At 49.9% G+C, this 17,572-nt stretch overlaps 2 protein-coding genes across 19 annotated transcripts in view; one reads left to right on the top strand and one right to left on the bottom strand.

The window, feature by feature from the left end:
- Nucleotides 1-2,935: 2,935 nt before the first annotated feature.
- On the bottom strand, nt 2,936-6,075 carry ADM (adrenomedullin). Of its 2 annotated transcripts, none has more exons than XM_069803848.1 (4): nt 5,972-6,075; nt 5,276-5,386; nt 4,848-4,988; nt 2,936-4,360 (listed from the first exon to the last, which is right to left on the bottom strand). In XM_069803848.1, the coding sequence occupies exons 2-4, from the start codon at nt 5,371-5,373 to the stop codon at nt 4,051-4,053; spliced, it is 549 nt and encodes a 182-aa protein (XP_069659949.1). In that variant the 5' UTR covers nt 5,374-5,386; nt 5,972-6,075; the 3' UTR covers nt 2,936-4,050. The 2 variants fall into 2 exon arrangements, with proteins under 2 accessions (XP_069659949.1, XP_069659950.1); XM_069803849.1 differs by having other exon boundaries at nt 2,936-4,357.
- SBF2 (SET binding factor 2) overlaps nt 5,302-17,572 on the top strand; it is a 289,338-nt gene continuing 277,067 nt past the window's right edge. For 7 of the 17 annotated variants that reach the window (XM_069803847.1, XM_069803843.1, XM_069803846.1 and 4 more), the window contains exon 1: nt 6,640-12,674. In XM_069803847.1, coding sequence (XP_069659948.1) covers nt 12,620-12,674 — 55 coding nt within the window. In that variant the 5' untranslated portion in view covers nt 6,640-12,619. Of the gene's footprint in view, nt 5,439-6,163; nt 6,588-6,639; nt 12,675-17,572 lie in introns of those variants that run through there. The other 10 variants (XM_069803834.1, XM_069803833.1, XM_069803831.1 and 7 more) reach the window with 10 other exon arrangements.

The following is a 17,572-nucleotide window of genomic DNA, read 5'->3' as shown; positions in this document are numbered from 1 at the left end:
ATTCTATTTTGGTACTAAAAAATTGTCTATAGTGAAGTACATTTTCTTTGCCATAGGATGTCTCTAGGGTAGGTTCAAAACAAAATAATAACTCATAAAGAATATTCCATGAACTCTTCTGACACTTCACCATGGAGGCTCTACTGAGAATAGTGACCACTCCTTTGGCATCTGCTCTTGAACAGACTGGTGGATAAGGATGAATTCCTGCTTCAATACGTATTTACCATCGCAAAATTTAATTTTAATTTAGAACCTTGTTTGAACTGAACTTATAGTCATGTTTTAAGTGTTCTTTGAAACGCTGGCCTGTGGGACACCAGACTGTTCTTAGAAATGAATACTTTAACTAAGGTGTTGTGTAAACAGACGCTCCTGATTTTGGAGGCATTTGATGACCACTTCCACTTCTCATCTGTCACATTAAAGCATAAGCTGGCCTTGACCTAAGCACACAGTTCTTCTTGAACTTCTAAGACTTTTCAGAGGATGCTTGCTTTCATGGGCTGATACTATTTCACAGTCTTGTTCTCCCTGAAACCTCAGGGGTTTCAAAACCCTCACACTCCTCAGAGATTTTAATCTAGTTCATGTATGCATTTCAACTACTGCTTAAAGATTAGTGCCCAACATTTTGCTTTGTGGGATGTTTGTAGTGAAAAGATGCTTGGCCAAAGTTCTTCAGTAATGTCCCCTGCTTGGGCAGGAGGAAGAGCTTTCACCTGGACAGCTCCCACCTGGGGCAGGTGCAGAAATGGATGAGAAGGGAGAATGCTGTCTCTATATATTTTAGCCCTTACAGAGCAGTTCCCCAAAACCTGGAACTCAGTTTGGGATATGCGGTTAGCTGTGCAATGGGAAAGAGTCCCTGTCTGCTCTGTCGTTCTCCTCCAGCCTGTCTAGCGTAGCCTAAGTAGGTTAGTTGAAATACATGGTCATAGTATTTCCAGGGTTTACTTTTCAGCTCCATACATTGAAAGAACGTGCTGTCTTCCAGGCACAGGGCTACTCACTACTCTCTGGCACATCTAGTTTAGCAGTGTTGATCTTTACGCTTTACAAGACATGGTTTCAAAGATTTGGGGGAGGGGGATGGAGGAAATAAAAAAAAAATAAAAATCTTTTCTTTAGTTGCTGTTTATTGCAACCACGGAGTTTTGCTTCTCCCTACAAGCACGGCAGGTGGTGCTCTTGATCCTTCCAGACAGAAATTGTACTTGGTAAACTCCAGTAAGGTCAGAATTATGCCATCCAACACCAGCTTGCTGGTTTTAGCCCTGACTGGTTAGTCCAAGGATCTTTCAGCTTTGAGTGAAGTGGTTTTCATCAGTGAAGGGGAAGGGAGGGACAAAATGTATTTTAAGTGGGGACTGGGTTTTGGCAGTAAATGAAGAAAAGATCAATACAAACAGAAGTAGCTAGTTGGCAAGTACATACTTAGCCACGCTATAGCCCAATCCAGCCTTGGGTCCAAAATTTAGATGACAAAGGTGCTAGTTCTGCAACCCATAAGTAAAACATTGTAGCTATTAAATTGTATGGTCCTACTGAAGTCATTTTGGTTGTGCTATGTACTTTAAGTAGGATCACGCTTTCACCTACACGTTGTAATTTCCCACCACAAGCACCCCAAAACTTGTAAGCAGCAACTATTCTGATTTCAAGATCTTTCATGATTTGAGAATAGCCACTTGCTTGTTTCTCAGCTGGCAGCTACAAACCGTGCTGAAGATCATGCATTTGCTGTCACCCCTTAGATCTTATGAAACCTGGATCAGAAAGGCCATCAGCAGTAGAGAGGTAAATTCTCTTCCATCTGTTAATAAACAGATGGTAATTAAAACTGGCAAGTGTCAATATATATGCATTTTTTTTAAAAAAGAACATTTCAAGTGGAAAACCCACTTTTCAAGATTCCAAAATTCTTAGTTGAAAATGTTTAGGACAGTCACTCAAAATAGGCAACTCCGAGCAGAACTTCAAAACTTTGGGGAGAGAGATTATTATGAATATATGCCAGGTATCTGGTCAACTGGATTCCTACCCAAGCTTTTTTGCAGCAGTATTCCTGGAAAGGTGTGATTGCCGGTTCTTTTGAATTTTTCTTGTAAATATATGTTCCTTAGGCATTTAGTATTAGGTAAAAATATATGCCCGCTTCGTTTATTCTAGCAACATTTAGTGCTGCTGTTCCCCAGTCCTCTCCTGTATATGTTAACTATGTTCAGAGATACTCTAAAATAGGGGAGATTGTATGTTTCACCCGAGATGTTATTCAAATACACTTGCTTCGTTTGTAGGTTTTCTTGGAGTGCAAAGAGTAGACACCAAGAGATGGTGCTGTTGGTGCATTAATAAGGTTGAGTTTCACATTTGTTTTCTGGTCTGTGGTTGGAATTTGTTTTTTTTTTTAAAAAAAAAAAAAAAAGAACAAAACAACAAAATCCCTAATGCTAAGCTTTTATCCAAGATGTTCTGCCTGCACTGAACTGGTCACCATTTAACTTTAACCTGAACTGTGGCCCAGGAAATCCTTCAACATAAATAACCTTGGAAGCTGCCATGACCGTTTTTGGAACGTGCTCCCTCAATAAATCTGTTACTTTGTTGTGCAATGTTGAAGTGTGCAGTTGTTTCTCTGATTAATTAGGGCAAAAAATAAACTTGCACGATCAATCCAAGCTGTGACACGTTTCAGCCCTGGCTGGAACATGTGGGTAGAAAAGGCCTTAGAGCCTTCTCAGCAGATCTGCCCTGGGATTTTAAGATGCATGGTTGTTTTTGAGTTCATTTGATTTGACTAGATAAGGTGGCTGCTAACAAAAGTCTGTAACTGAAGAGTTTTAGTTGCAGACCTGCCACGGTAGGACTGAACACAGTAAGAAATCATTCGTCTTGACCACCTGCCCCTACTAAAGACAACATAACAGAACTGTTTTACGTAATAGTGTTTATTTTATTTCACATATTACCCATGGAGAACAGCTGATACATTCTCTACATCTTTCACCAGTCTGGAATGCAAGATAAAAAAAGGTATGGAAAAAGAGTTTAACGTTTGACATTCACGATATGAAAAATAGAGGGGATACAATGTTTTAAAATGCCCTTATGCAATATATATATATATAAAACGTATAAAAATAAAATATATTTTCCAAAAAAAAGATACGAACGGGACATGACACAGGATAATCTTAAATATCGATACGTATCTCATGATCCACACACACCGCACTTACAATTAACGAAAACCACGTACAATTGCACTTTTCCTCTCTGTGACGTTCAAGTATATCGCAGTCCCCGCAGGGACTAGTGAGTGTCCGATTCCCTGCCGGGTGTAGATTACGCAGAGGGTAGAGCAGATGTGGGCGACCCGTCCTCGCCGGGGGCTGAACGCGCGCCCTCCGACACCGGGGGGCGGAGGGCGAGGCCGGGGCCGCGGCCCCCGGGCCCGGGGGTGCCGCGCAGCAGCCGGCGCCCGCCGGCGGGTCGCCCCGGGCCGCGGAGCTCCCCTCAGCAACCCCTCCTCGGGGCAGACGGCGCCGGGGCAGCTCTGGGCGCAGCCCGCCGGCAAGGAAGGCCCGCCTCCCCCCCCCGCCGGGTGCAGCGGCGGGGCAGGGGGCGACATGGCGGCCGGCGGGCCAGCGGCGCCTCTGGCGGCCGCGGGCCGGGCGCCTTCCAGTCCCAGCCGGCGGCGGGCGCGGGAGCCGGCGGTGCCTCGCCCGGGGAGGGTAAAGAGTCAGTGACCGCCGCGCCGCTGCGGCGGGCGGGCGGGGAGGGGGGGGAGCAGCCCCTGCGCGTCCCCAGCGGGACGCCGGCCTTCACAGCTTCCCTGCGCCGGGCCGCGGGACCGGGCCGCGGGACCGGCCGCCCCTCGCCCCTGCCGGGCCCCGGCGGCGCGGCCGGGGAGGGCGCGCCGGGGTCCCGCCCGGACAGGCGCTCTCCCACGAATCCTGGCGGCGGCTGCCGAGCGGCGGCGGAGCTCCGGAGCGTCCGCGCCTCAGTCCATCCATCCGAGACGGCCTCGGCCGGGTAGCGCCGCGCTCAGACACCGAGGACGGGGGCGAGGGGCTGCGCCCGCCGCGTCCGGGGGCGCCGCTCGGCCTGGGGGGAGCGCGCCGGGCTGCGGCCCTCGGGCAGGGAGCGCCGCCTGCGGCCGTAGCCCTGGGGGCTGATCTTGCTGGCGGGGGCGGCGTCGTCCTTATCCTTGTCGGTCAGCTGGTAGATCTGGTGCGCCAGCTTCTGCACCGTGCACGTCCCGAAGCGGCACCCCGTGCGGATGGCTTGGAAGTGGGGGAAGCTGTTAATGCTCTGGCGGTAGCGCTTGACGCGGATGTGAGCATCCTCCCGGCTGCTGCGAGGCAGGAAGACAGAGAGCGGGCATGAGAAAAGCGCCGTGGGGCCCCGGAGGAGGGCGCAGGGAGCTTCCCCCCCCCCCCGCCCCGGTGCAGAACTTCCCCCCGCCGCCACCGCCACCCCCCGGCTCTGCCCTCCGCCGAGCGGCGGGAGAGGGGCGATCTGGTCGCAGAGCAGAGCCTGCTGCCGATGCGAGGAGGGGCCCCGCCGCTTTACGGCTGTTACTTTATCTATGGATCCAGAGCTCGAGTTACTATTTATATTTGACTTTCACTGTAAAGGCGCTGCTATCTCCCGCCAGCTGAAGAGCGCGGGGAAAGGGAGGTGGGAGGCTGCTTTCAGCGCGATGTGCAGCCCGGGCAGGACCTGCCTCCGGCGCTTGGGGGGATCTACGGCGAGAAGCCTAAACACCCGGAAACGAGGGGACCCTGCAACTTCCCACTGCCTCCAACAAGTGCCCGAGCCCAGAAGCGGCTGGGATTTACCTGGGATGCGAGACTCGGGGATCCTCCTTCACGTCCTGGGTCCGTACGAGAGGCTGCACGTCGGCGGCTGCCCCCAGCCCTCGGAGCGCGCCCGAAGGCTTCACGTCCCGCTTGGCTCGGCTCAGTGCCCATTTCGTCCATCTGAAAGAAGCGCAAGGGAAGAGGACAGCCTGTTAGCGCAAGCCTGCGGGGCGGGAGCCAAACCAAATAGACTCGAGGGGCGATAATCTTTGCCAGCGCCGAGATTTTTTTTAAATTTTTTTTTTTAATGTTTCCTGAAAGGGCACGAGGCCTTTAAGGAGCTGTGCAATTCCCGCAGGGAATCCGGTCCCTCTGATCACGGCCGGAGCCCGGCGCGGGGGCGCGGAGGCTCCGCAGCTCCACAAGCGGGGCTGGGCGCTGGCAGGAGGGTGCGCTCCGATACTCACTTTCTTTTGAACTCTGTCGCTACGTCCACCCTTGCAGCATCCACCCCGAAGAAAGTCACGGAGCCGAGACAGAGCAGGGCTACGTGAACTAGTTTCATTCTGGCTGGGCTCCTGGTGGAGGGAAAAGAGAAGAACTGTAAGCATGGTTGCTAATAAAAGTCAGGTAAGGTCTGTCCTTCATTTCTGGCGATTCCAGAGAGCTTCCCTCGGAGAGCCCCCAGGCTACCGGGGACTTTGAGTGCGATATGAACCAGAAGCTAATATTTGCTCAGCAACTTATCACAGAGTAAATAACAGAGCCTCCAAAGTTTACGTTTGTCGAGTTTTACTTGCAGAGGCGGCTGAAAACCAGCAGGATTTCCAGAATACCCCCAGCGGCTTGCACTAGGATTTAGCAAGCCCATGCTATTAGAGCGAGCTGGCTATCAGACGCATCGTTTCCAAACTCCAGCAAGTGTTTTGCTGCCTGGAAGTTTATCCCCTGATAGCTCGTCTTCCCACTTCACACGCAGAACCAGCTAGTTCTGGATCTTATGTTGTAAACTGCAGCTGATGCCAAGAGCCAGTGGAAGACTCTGCAGCGTAACTCCAAGCTCTTCAAAACAGTCCAGATTTAGTAGATTTTTACTTCCTCTCCACCTCCCCTGCATCTTTTGTTGTTGTTGTTGTTGAGGGAGGAAAAAAAAAAGTTCTTACCTGACAGTGAGGATAATCCACTGAGACAAATGTTCTTGTAGTAGCGATCCGAACTTGCAGGGTTTCCTGAGGAGGGAGAACTCCTTCTTTGTGTGTCTGAAGTAACCACTGCCGAGCTGCGCTCTACCCCTCCCTTTTATAGAGCGCGAGCTCCCGTGGGTGGACCCTTGGCTGAGCCATTGGGGGGGGGGCCCAAGCACTTCATCATTCTAGCGTGGGTTAGGGGTGACCCATAGTAGGGTAAAAATAAGAGGATTGTTGAAAATTATTTTAAATAACCCCCTTGGTATTTTGTTAATTATAATGACAGCTTTTAGGTCTGGATTCCAGGTCATGGCATAACTTGGAAAATCTGATAAGCCCCTCAGTCTGTTTTACTGGGGACAGACTTTTTAACTGCCGATATATAATTATGTTTACACGGTCTGTAGCATAATTTCTCATTCTAGGCATCTTCACTTCAGATGGGTGGAAGCAGGGGAGTGGGAACTAGACTCAACCAACTCCAAAATCCATACAAATCCATCAGATACCAGAGTTCCTAACATAAACCCATATTTGGACAACGTGAATTATGATGAGTAAACTGTAATGAATGCCAGCCTTCTTTACACAAGTAAGGAGGTGACAAATCAGGCATCATTAATATTTATGACTCAACTTGGGTGCATTTTTTATCTAATAAAATGTATTTGATTTAACTGACGGATTCAAATAAATCACAATTCAAATGGTTTTGGAAGCTGAGGGTTAGAGCGCACTTCTGTACCTTTGAACAAAGGAAGCGGGATTGCTTTGGGCCAAACGCAGGGTCACGGAAATGCTTGGGGTTATGGATGTTGGTGAAGACTTGCCGTGTGTCATTTTATCCCCAGTCCGCAAACCTTTATACACGTGAGCGCGCTTACTTCCCTGGTTATAAAGCTAAACTAGGATCAAGGCAGGATCAAGGTCTCTAGCAGCGTTCTTCCGGCTGGCCAGCAGCAAAACCTTAGTCTGCCCACCTTTGGTTTTTTTGTTGTTTTTTTACAGTCTTTAACATCTTTGCTCCGTGGCACTTCAGAAATGCAGAGGTCCAGCTTCGCAGGGGGTGCTGGAAGCCAGCACCAGATGGACTGTTTCTCTGCCTACATGTCTCAATGCAAATTCAGCGGAACCAGGGGAAATGCCCCAGGAGACCTGAGCTCTGGGGTGTCAGGGTACCCTTCCCAGCAAGGGCTGCTCTGGAGGAGGGAATGAACTGGCATGTGCGAGATGTTTCTCTAACATCTTGCCCCAAGCAAAGTGTTTAAAAAATCTGGTGAGTATGTATGTACTCGTGACTCTGCCTTTCTAGATAACCGCGGTATATAACAACACCCTGGAGAGGTATGTGCAAGGGGATGACGGAAACTTTCCCGTGCGGCGCTGACTCGGTCTGAGGTGCTCCCTCCCTCCCTGCCTCGCCAGCAGCGTCCAGGCATCCGGAGGCTTCTGTCTCCGGCATCTCACCTGTACGGGGGCAGGCTGGCCCGGGAGCCGCCCCGCCATCCGGCTGCCGCCCCGCCGTCCCTCACACGCTCTCCGCCGGCACCCGCCGGCAGGGAGGGTCGGCACCCGCTCTACCTCCCGCCCGTCGCATCCTCCAGCCGGCCCGCCTGCCTTCCCCGGGTCCCCGGCGCGGCTCCCGCGGGGCGAGGCGGTTTCCCCGGCCGTGAGCTGGCCGCCGGGGCGAGCCCGGGTCCCCTCCTCCGCCGCACCTGCCCGGCCAGAGCGCGGGGCGGGACGCGGCGGCGGCGGCGGCTCCGCGGGCGCCCGGAGCCATCGGGGCAGCGCGGCGGCCGCCCCAAGGCGCGGGGCGCGGCCGGAGCCGGCCAGCCCCGGGCTGCCCCTCGTCCCTTCCGCCCGCCGGCTCGGGCAGCTCCGCGGAGCCGCGGTGCCGCTGCCCGCCGCGCGGACCGTGCTGCGGAGCAGGAGCGCACCGAGCGGGAGGCCCGGGGTGCAAACTCGGAGAGGAGGAGGTGGGAAGGTAGGTGGTCTGGAACGGGGCTGTATCATGACCGGAGCTGCACAACTGCATCCGACCACGACGACTGGATTTGAGAGACCTCACGAGGCAGCTCAGGCTCGAGCGAGTTCAAGCGTTTCCTTGCTCAGCAGAAGTTGAAACTGAATCTGTTCCGAACGAAAGGCAGGATTTTGTGTGATGAGCGTTGTTTTGATTCAAATTAAGCCTCCTGTTCCAGTAAAAATATCACACTCTTCCCCAAATCCTGGAAAATCCCTCATTAAAACCCTTGGCTAAACGGGAAGTGTTATTTTGTATACTCTTAGGCAAACAATGCAGAAAGAATCCTATGTTGGTTTGGGAATAACAACAATAGTAGTAACACAACTCACCTGTGAGTTCCATGCTGACTACAACCGTCATTTTAGTGATACAAAATTAGCTCGTTCAAATTCATGAGGTGGCAGACTTTGGCACATAAATGATCAGCTTCTTGCTGATGTGATTTGTGAAAGGGCTTCAGCAGGTAAGGCTGATTCAAATCTAACACAAAACATCATGTTCTTTGTTCAGATGCTCATTTTGTTCTTCCCAAGCACTTGCATTCCTGTGCGGTTTGGAAATGAGCAATAGTCACTGAATTTGTACTATGAGGTAACAGTGGCCACTTTAAAATAAATACTGAGTTATTTCCATTTTGAAAAAAGCTACACAGAATGTTCCATCGAAATATTATTCACAAACTATTATTCTGAGGCAATGCCATGCAGCTCGGCAAGACTGAGCTCTCCTTTGAAGTGTAGGGTCTCCTTTGGATGCTGCCTCATCCATTGTCAGGAAGTTGGTCTGGAAGAACATCCAGCTCTTGTACTTGTTTACTGATTTTCTTGGGTGTGTCATTCAACCTCTCCATGTTGCCATATGTACAAAAGACTTTACAATATGTATCTGCTCTGGCAGGGAGGTTGTGAAGATTAGTTGCTACTTGTACAGGGGTTTATTCAGGCTGAGTTTTACTCCAAAAGCAAAGGTCTAAAATCTGTAGGCATGAATGAGGAATCAGTTTGAAGCAACTATGCTGTGCTGATTATGCAAGTTGTTTGAAGCCAGTGGAAGTGCCTTTGCATGTTTCATTTGGGGTTTAAACAAATTTTACTGAATTCGTATGCCACGAATATGAATATACTGAATTGTATTTCAGCCTATATGAAATCAGCAGAAAGGTGATGATAATAACAGAAGAACGACAGCCCATGAAGGATGTAAAACCTCAGTCAAGCTCCACACAGAAAAGCCTTGCTGTTAGTGCATGCACTCAGCCAGCTTTGTCTGTGCCAAGGGCACAGTGACAGGGAGTGATCCCATTTCTGGTAGTCCCACTGGAGGTGCTTTCAGTGAGCCTTACATCTGATAGGTTTGAGTACACCAAACTAAGCTTCCTAAATGAGGGTGGGATGCATATTGGTAGGGGAAAACCTGATTGGGGTCATAGCTGCTTCCCTGTTCTGGCATGGGGTGGGGTGACACTGGATTAAGGGAGTGCAGGCAGAGTGTGACCTTTATATTTCCTCAAGGAGGAGTTGACTGTAGAAGGTATTGAGAACCTTCACACCTTTTTGGTAGTAAGTGCAGAGTCTGAGTGTGGCAACATTGTCCCTTGTGTGCTTTCGGTCTCCTGGAGGGGCTGCAGCCCCACAGTTCTTCCCCCGGGATAAATATATGGCTGCTTACTGGGTCCTTCTGGAGACCTAGGACTTGGTGTCCTCCCAGAGCTGCTGCTCTGTGAGCCCCTTCATCTCCCATGAGGAGCCAGGCTGCTCTGGTGCAACAGAGGGAATTATGGTTTTGATGGTCTGGATGAAAGTTCAGTTTACTTTGCATTAGACTTCAGGTGAGCAAACAATCCGCTCCACTTCCTCATTTGTCCTATAAGAACATAAGATTTTTCTATACGTAAGGGAAGTTAAGGAAGTAAGTTACGGATGACTGACTCCTTTTGCTGTCCATGCCAGTACACAGCTCTCTTCAAACCCAGATGAACTGTTACATGAGTACTTAAGATGTGCCACTTCTTATGACATGCTTTAGAAACGAACCAAGCTTTGGCTATATTGGTCGAGATGGAAGAAGGAGCAAGGCTGTAAAGTGGGTGCCAGTAGTTTTGGGGAATCAATAAGTAACATCTTCCTTTTGATCTAGCATTTGTTAATGCCCTGGGAAAAGTGTTAGGTGATACTCTCCTGCTAGACGTGCTGGCTTATAAAAGCAATGAGACTTAACTACTGAGATTTGTTATTGCATATTGAACCTTCTTATGAGTGCAGATAAGATAACTCTAAGGTCCCATTTCAACTCTAAATTAGGTTATTTCATCGTGTCTCTAAACTGTCCCTCCAGGTTTAGCTGTACAGAACATTATCCCTTGCATTATCTTTTGTAAACTGTTGCATGTCCTGGCTTTGTGCTGTTGAACAGCTGCAGCGTCTCCCTCCAGGAGTTACGGCGATGGGCTTTATCCTTGTCCACCTCACAGGGGTAATGTGTGGCTTCATTAAGATTTGTGTTCCTTTGTTTCTACTTCAGAAATGCTTTTAATCAAAAAGCTCAGTGTTTTGAAAACAGCTTTGCGGGTTTCAGTCATTAAGGTCTACAGGATCACGAACCAAAAAAATTGCCTATGCATAACTTAAGAAAGGTGTTCCTTCTTCTAGCTCCTACCTAGTATAGGAGGTGACTGACCCCACAGAGTGCATCTCTTTCTCAAAGAGTATATTCAGTCTTTTCAATGTATATATTACATGTTTTTCTTTACTCCTGAAGTTAACAAGCAATTATTTTAAGTTTAGGTCTTTCTACATGGCATCTACTTTGAAGCAGTTAACCCACAAAGTTGATTACTCCAGGGAGATTTCCACCGCTGCCCTCTGCTGAGAAGGCACAAGTGAGAACACTGTAATTGATTGTCGAAGCTTCCGGACCAGTTTGCCTCTGGGTTATCAGCAAGACACTGCACTGGTGTCCCAGCTAAGACGGAGGTGTAAGAATTGCGTGTTTGAAACAAGAATGTCTCTGTGAAACTGCTAATGACTGACTGCTGCATCCCTCGTGATGGTGGATCTTCAGGAGCAAATCCAGTCAATTTGCTGCGTTTCCATATGCAGCCCAGTACCCATGGCAGCTGCAGCTCCTCACTGTAGTGCAACTGATGTCCTCTGCGTTGTTTGTTCTCTCTGTGCTGTCAGACAGGACGTACATAGAAGTTTATCAGAATGTTTTGGCCAGTTAACCAAGCGCTGTAGTGTCAGACACTCTGTTTATCACCGGCATCTCTGCGATCACAGGCAAGCCCACCGGGGTTTCAAGGGTGAGAGTCTGAAAGGTGTCGGCCTCATCCATACGTTATAAATAGCAACACGAAATCTGCCCGCTACCTGAGGAGCGAGCGCCCTGGCAGCCCCCGCGTGTGCCCGGACCAGCATGTCGGAGGCCAGGAGGGTTACGTCGAGGCGCTGCCGGCCGTCGCCCCCGTTAGCAGCCAGCGGCACCGCCAGGCTCCCAGCCCCGAGCGCTGTGACCCGCGTGGAAAGGGGCACGTACGTCGGCCGGAGCGGGCAGGAGGACGCGGCAGCCGGCAGGAGCGGGCGGCCGCGCCGCGCCCCGCAGGGCAGGGCAGGGCAGGGCAGGGCAGGCCACCCTCCTCAGGGCGCCGCTGCCGCGCCCGCCGGGGACAGCGTCAGGGGTCGCGGCTGCTGGTGTGAGGGAGGGCCGGGGCTGCCTGTCAGGCGGGCGGCGGGCACCGCCGCAGAGCCCAGCCGAGCCGCGCCGTTGGGGCCGTTAGCGGGCAGCCGTTGGGGCCGTTAGCGCCGCGGCAGCCGCGCGGGCCGACATGTCCCCGTCCGTCCGTCCCCCCCCCCCGGCGGCATGTTCCGCACATCCCGGACAAAACGTAAACAGGAAACATCCTGGAAACGTGCGAGTCTCCATCGCCGAGGCTGAGCCATCGGGGGGATGGCGTTAGTTCGCCGCCGGGTTTTATTTTCGCACAGCCTAAGCGCGGGGGCGATGCCTTTCCCCGGCAGCTCCTCTCAGGAGAGGTCCCTGCGGAGGGCGGTGAGGTCTAGTCCCGCTCAGGCACCAGCGTTTCCCGGAGCGCGCAGATCGGTCGGACCTGCCGCGGTTTGGTTGTTTTGTTTTTTTTTTTTTAAGGGAGGAAGCGTTCCGGGCCCCCTGCCCCGCGGGTGGGTACCTCACAGGGAGGCTGCGAGGAGACAAAGCCCACCGCGGGCGGGGAGGGCCCGGGCGGGGGACGGACCTCCCCGCCCGCGATGGGCTGCGAAGCGAGGCGATAGCGTTTGCCCCGGCGACCCCCGAGGACAGCCGGCGGCCCGGGGCAGGGCGGCCCGGGGCAGCGCAGCCGAGCGGGGCCGCGCCGCCTCAGCCGCCTGCCGCCGGCGAGCCCTCAGCCCACGCCCAGCCCGACGGGGTCACGGCGCGGCGGTCTCGGCGGCGCGCAGGCGCACAAGGCGCCCGCGCCTCCAACATGGCTGAGGTGGTGCCGCTTCTCTTGCGGCGGGCGCGGAGGGGAGGATGCTGAGCCTCCCGGGAGCTGCCGCCGCCGCCGCAGCAGGGGTGGTGAGGCCTGAGGCGGGCTCCTCTCAGCCATGGCCAGGCTGGCCGACTATTTCATCGTGGTGGGCTATGACCACGAGAAGACAGGTAGGTGTGGCTGCGCGCAGGGCTGCCCCGCCGTGCCTGGCCTCTTCCCCCCTCCCCTCGTTCCTGCCCGGCCCCGGCCCCGGCCCCCTCCCGCCTCCGGTCGGGCCGCAGGAGGAGGGGAGGAGACTGCCGCGCACACGGGGCGCGTGTCCGGCCGTGGGGAGGAGGGCGGCTGAGGGCAGCCGGGCCGGCCTCACCCCCGCGAAGGGGCGCAGCGGGGGGGGCGGGCGAGGGAAGGGTTAATCCCCCTTTCCTGAGGCGGAGCGGGCCGGCGGGAAAGCGGAGGGGGCTCCTCTACCGCCGGGCGGCCGGGCCCCGGCACCTCCGGCCGGGGGGGGGGGGGGGGGGGGGAGGGGGGGGGGGCGGCCTCGCCTCCGCCTCGCGGCCTCAGCCCACCTGGCGGCTTCGCTAGCCCGGCCCCGGGGGCAGCGGGGGCACGGCGCGGGGCCGGGCGGGCGGCAGCCGGCCGGGGCGTACCCCCCGGCCTCGCCCCGGCCGTCGGAAACGGTTAGCGGTTCCTTCGAGAAAGCGGGGGCAGCTACAAACGTCGCCCACGGCCGGGCGCAGCACCGGCCCCCCGCCCCGCCCGACAGCCCGTGCCCGAGCGGCCGCTCCCGGCGGGCAGGCAGCGGAGGCCGGCTGGGTGCTGCGGGGGGGGGTCGTGCGTGCCCGTGTCCCGAGCCGCCTCTGCAGAGGACGGCGGTACTGGCCGCCGGTCTCCCACCTTTGTGCTGTTAGCTGAGGCACGTACACCCGCGGCCTGACGGGAAAACAAAGGCTGAGGGGGCTCGGAAGGCGGTGGGGCGCTTTGCCCGTTTTGGCTGGGGGCTTACAGCTTGTCGCCTGTTGAAAAGGTGCCGCACCTAACACCGGGGGAAGCGCTGTGGCGCTCGGTAGGCTCTTCAGGAGTGGCTGCTTTTCTTAGACGGTCTGTCGGCTCGGGTGAAAGGAAAGTGGTGTTACCCGCTATCGTTTTGCGGATAAGGACAGCGCGGTTTCTGTTATGTAACTCTCTGTTACAATACCACATTTGTTGCTGGAGAGACCTTAAATCAGTATATAAACAGATTCGGAAATGAAGTGATTCTCATTTTGTATGTGTTTGCGCTGGGTATTTCAGAACAATCCTCTGAATGTATGTTGTTAATAAATATTATTTTAAACAGTTGAATGTCCCCTAATTTATTTGACTATGCATAAACCAAACACCACTCAAGTTTGTTGCTCTAAGTAATTCTTTGAAGTAGCAATTGCATGTAATCTGTATTTCTTCATTCTAAAAGTGTAGCTAATAAACACTTAGAGTAGATCCTTATTTTTTTAAAGAAATACAATTGTCAGAGAAATCATTATGTGTTTAAAGATGCAGTGGCTTACAAAATTCTGCTAAGGGTCTCCTGGATGTTATTATACTGGTATTATTGTTCCATTAATTACAGAGTAGTTCCTCCTCCCACCCCATTTGGAAATAGTCTTGTCCTAATTGTAGTGGCAAAATTATGAGACATGTAAAATGGAGAGTCCTTTATGTTAAAAATAAAGACCTCCCCTTTTGCCTCTCTCTTGTTTGGAACATTTTCCCCAACAGTAGTAGAGAGCCCAAATCAAAACAAAGAAGCAACCGGAAAATCTAGGGGTGCTTTTGAGGAGAAGAGAAAGCAAGTAGGCTGCCTTCTTAAAGGGTATGATCAATCTGACATAGCCACTATGCGAAGTAAAATTACAGAATACATTGGAAAGCTTTATGTTTGTAAAATGTCTTCATCTGTAGTGTTTAAGTATGTGTTTAACTTCCTGTACATAAATTGTCTCATTAAGTTTAGTAGAATTGCTTGCATGGATGAAATTGAGCAGATTGAGAAATAACTCCAGAACCAGAACCTTAATTTGAAAAGGTCATGCCCAGAAAGTAACTATTTAGACTTCATTATTTAAATTACTCATTGCTACTTTAATGCTTCATACTAAAAATGCTTGAAGGAACAACATTCTATTGAAGACTAGGCATGCATTGTTTTCCAAATTCCTTTACCCCCACATGCAATCCCATAATACATGGAGTACTGACCTTTCTTTTTCTTGTAAAAGTCGCAGTTTCTTGATGCATTTATTATACTGCCTTCTATATGAAAAAGCAGGGGCAAACATTTCTAGGATTGTAGACTTATTACCTGTGAAGCTTTTAAATTTTGAAGTATGTTTTTTTCTTGGTTTTGATTTTTTTTTTTTCTTTCTTTTCACCTTCAACAATGTTCTGGCTTGGTTTTACTGTCTTTGGTTTTAATGTTGAGTGTAATTACATTTTTATAGTGTTTTTTGAAGGAATAATCTGTGGAATATCTTTGTGTAAACAAGCAAACAAAAATCCTGTAACCTTCCCCCTCTTCTCCAACCTATACGTCAGCAGCATTTTGGATAATGTGTACTTGTGGTTAATGAGGAAGGATGTTTATAGTAATGACTGTTCTCCCAGACAAGTGCTACTGCCTCTGCTATCTCTCTATAGCAGCCATCATCTGCTCTGACTTCACATGGGTTATATGGATTTATTTACATGTGCTAATACCTGCAATAAACTGAAAATGTGGTAAAGGTATTGCTTTCCTGTGCGGATTATTTAGCTTTATTCCGAAACATTCACTATAAATATCTGAAATGCTGTGTTTGTGCACTTGTGCAATTTAGGAGCAGACTTCTAGATTTTTCTTGTTGCAGAAAAACTTTGCTGTTGGTGCTACAAGTTTTTATCCAACATAGTCTTAAGGGGAGGTGTACGTTTTTATTGTCGTCAAATCAGAGTATTCTTTGGGTGTCAAACATTTTAAAGTTCCTTCCTGTTTCAGTTTAGGCCTATGTAAATTGATGTTACTGCAGTCCTAGTGCTGTCATCCTAGTTGTGTTAAATCTGCCTTTCATTTTCAGCTTGCTTTAGGATGCTGACCTGTCAAAAAGACCTTTCTTGCTCAGTATTTTGCCTGTGTCCCTTTATTTTTTCTGGGTTACTTTTCTGCTAATTTTTCAGACTTGGCTGACCAGGGTGCCAGATGAATGCCAGTATCAGCATAAAGGAGGAGCAGGAGCATGCAGGAAGACAGATCACTGCAGACTGAATTTATATTGCCTTAAATGTCCTAGAACCTTGGGCACAAAGATGTTAGTCAGGTGCCTTAATCTCCTACATGCTCAGAGGAAAGTAATGGGTGCCTTTGAATAGGCAGTTTATTTGTACTTGGCAAGATGCACGGAGATTCACCCTGAGAGGAGAATGAACTTTGCTGTTGACAACTGAAGTGTCAGTAGACTTTCAGGCACATAGGAAATTAAGGAGAAGTCTTTGTGTTGTAAGGGATGATCAGATTCACCTAGCTTTTTACATACTTCAGGTACAGTTGACTGTATTCCCGCTTAAAAATTACTTAGTCTATATCTTTCACCATAAAAGTAAGCTTAAATATATCATAGTTTTAATTGCTGTTGTGTATTTTAAAAACCTCATTCTGAACCACTACAAAGAACTGCAATAGCAGTAGCTTCTATCGGAAGTTCATATTCAGTGTCTTGACAGAGTTGGAGAAACCAGATTTAATAAAACCTCCAGATTTAATAAAACCCCTTGGTTTTGTTCTAACAGTGGAAATGTGAAGGATCTCAGTGATACACCAAGGTTGATTGCTTTACCATGTTTATTTTGCATTCAGCTGAACCTTTACTAAGGTAGATAACCATATTTTCCTCCAACATACCAGCACAATATAAAGCTATTATGTAACTTGCTCAAAAAGGCATTTACAGAAGTCTCTGAAGGGAGCAAAGGTGCTAGAAAATGTAGGCACTCTGGTTAAAAGCTAGAGAAAATCCCAGGAGACCTTACTGTATATCCCTTTTCTTTTTCCATGCATTTTGAAGTGTGTTTGATGTGCCTCACTGAAAATTCCCATTTAATATGTTTGCATAATGGAATGTGGATGGTATTTAGGAAGAACACAGATGTTTGCAAAGATCACAGAGGGGCTTGAGAAAATACCTTTTTGTTTGGTTTTGTTTTGGTTTTGCTGGTATAATCCATAATCATAAATTTATCCCTGGAATTTACATATGGTGGTACTTGAAAAAGGTAAAAGAGAATGTTTTGTGTCTTTCTTAGCTCAGCAACTGAAAGGTAAGGTTAATGAAGAGAGAACTAAATACTGAATTTGATTAATTTTCCCATACACCCATAATGGCTTTCCTATAGGATGCTGTTGTGTACCAGCAGTTAAATCTGAAAACTTGGCGAGATGGAGTGAAATGTTTTCTGTGATGAGACTTGTTCCCTGTGATAAGACAGACTGATGTTTTTTGTTCTTGCTTGTGTGTGCAGTTGCAATGTGTATGACAGAAGGCTTGCAACAGTATAGCGGTTTTATTTGGCTGTTGTCATAACTGATAAATGCTGATATAACATGTGTAGGCTCTGTTGTGGTTGTTTCTGTTCTGATTTTTATCAGTTTCTTTTCAGGGAAGCCTTTCTTGTCTAACATAGCTTCACATCTTGGTGGATTTTGAAACTAGACAAGTGATTGATGATAGAGTGGGAAAAGTTCCTAAATGCAGTTGTCTGATTCTTTTATTTTTTCTGTGGGCAGATTTTGCCTGTGAAGAATATTCTTTTCATTTTGGGGGGCAAATAGCCTATAATATAATGAGGATTTTTTGGTGTATTTGTTGTATATTCATAGTTGGGCACTCCTATGGGCTAGCGTGTATAAGGAGTGGATGATTTCTTGGTGCCTTGGTATGCAATCTGTAAAACAGAAAAAGTATTAAAATAAGGGAATCGAGCTGTTACTTCAATGGCTTTCTTATCTGTGCTGTGGCTTAATTTGATTCAAGTGCAATCTAGGGAAATCTCAAAGGAG

Source organism: Haliaeetus albicilla, chromosome 16, assembly GCF_947461875.1.
Source record: "Haliaeetus albicilla chromosome 16, bHalAlb1.1, whole genome shotgun sequence".
Classification (NCBI taxonomy): Eukaryota; Metazoa; Chordata; class Aves; order Accipitriformes; family Accipitridae; genus Haliaeetus; species Haliaeetus albicilla.
The sequence above is the reverse complement of the archived record's forward strand: the minus strand, read 5'-3'. Positions and strand labels throughout refer to the sequence as shown.

Coding starts and splice junctions, on each gene's coding strand:
- ADM (XM_069803848.1), bottom strand. CDS start 5,373: ATGAAACTAGTTCACGTAGCCCTGCTCTGTCTCGGCTCCGTGACTTTC. Junction 4,989..5,275: donor GCGACAGAGTTCAAAAGAAA/GTGAGTATCGGA, acceptor CGCTTCTTTCAG/ATGGACGAAATGGGCACTGA. Junction 4,361..4,847: donor CCCCGAGTCTCGCATCCCAG/GTAAATCCCAGC, acceptor CCTGCCTCGCAG/CAGCCGGGAGGATGCTCACA.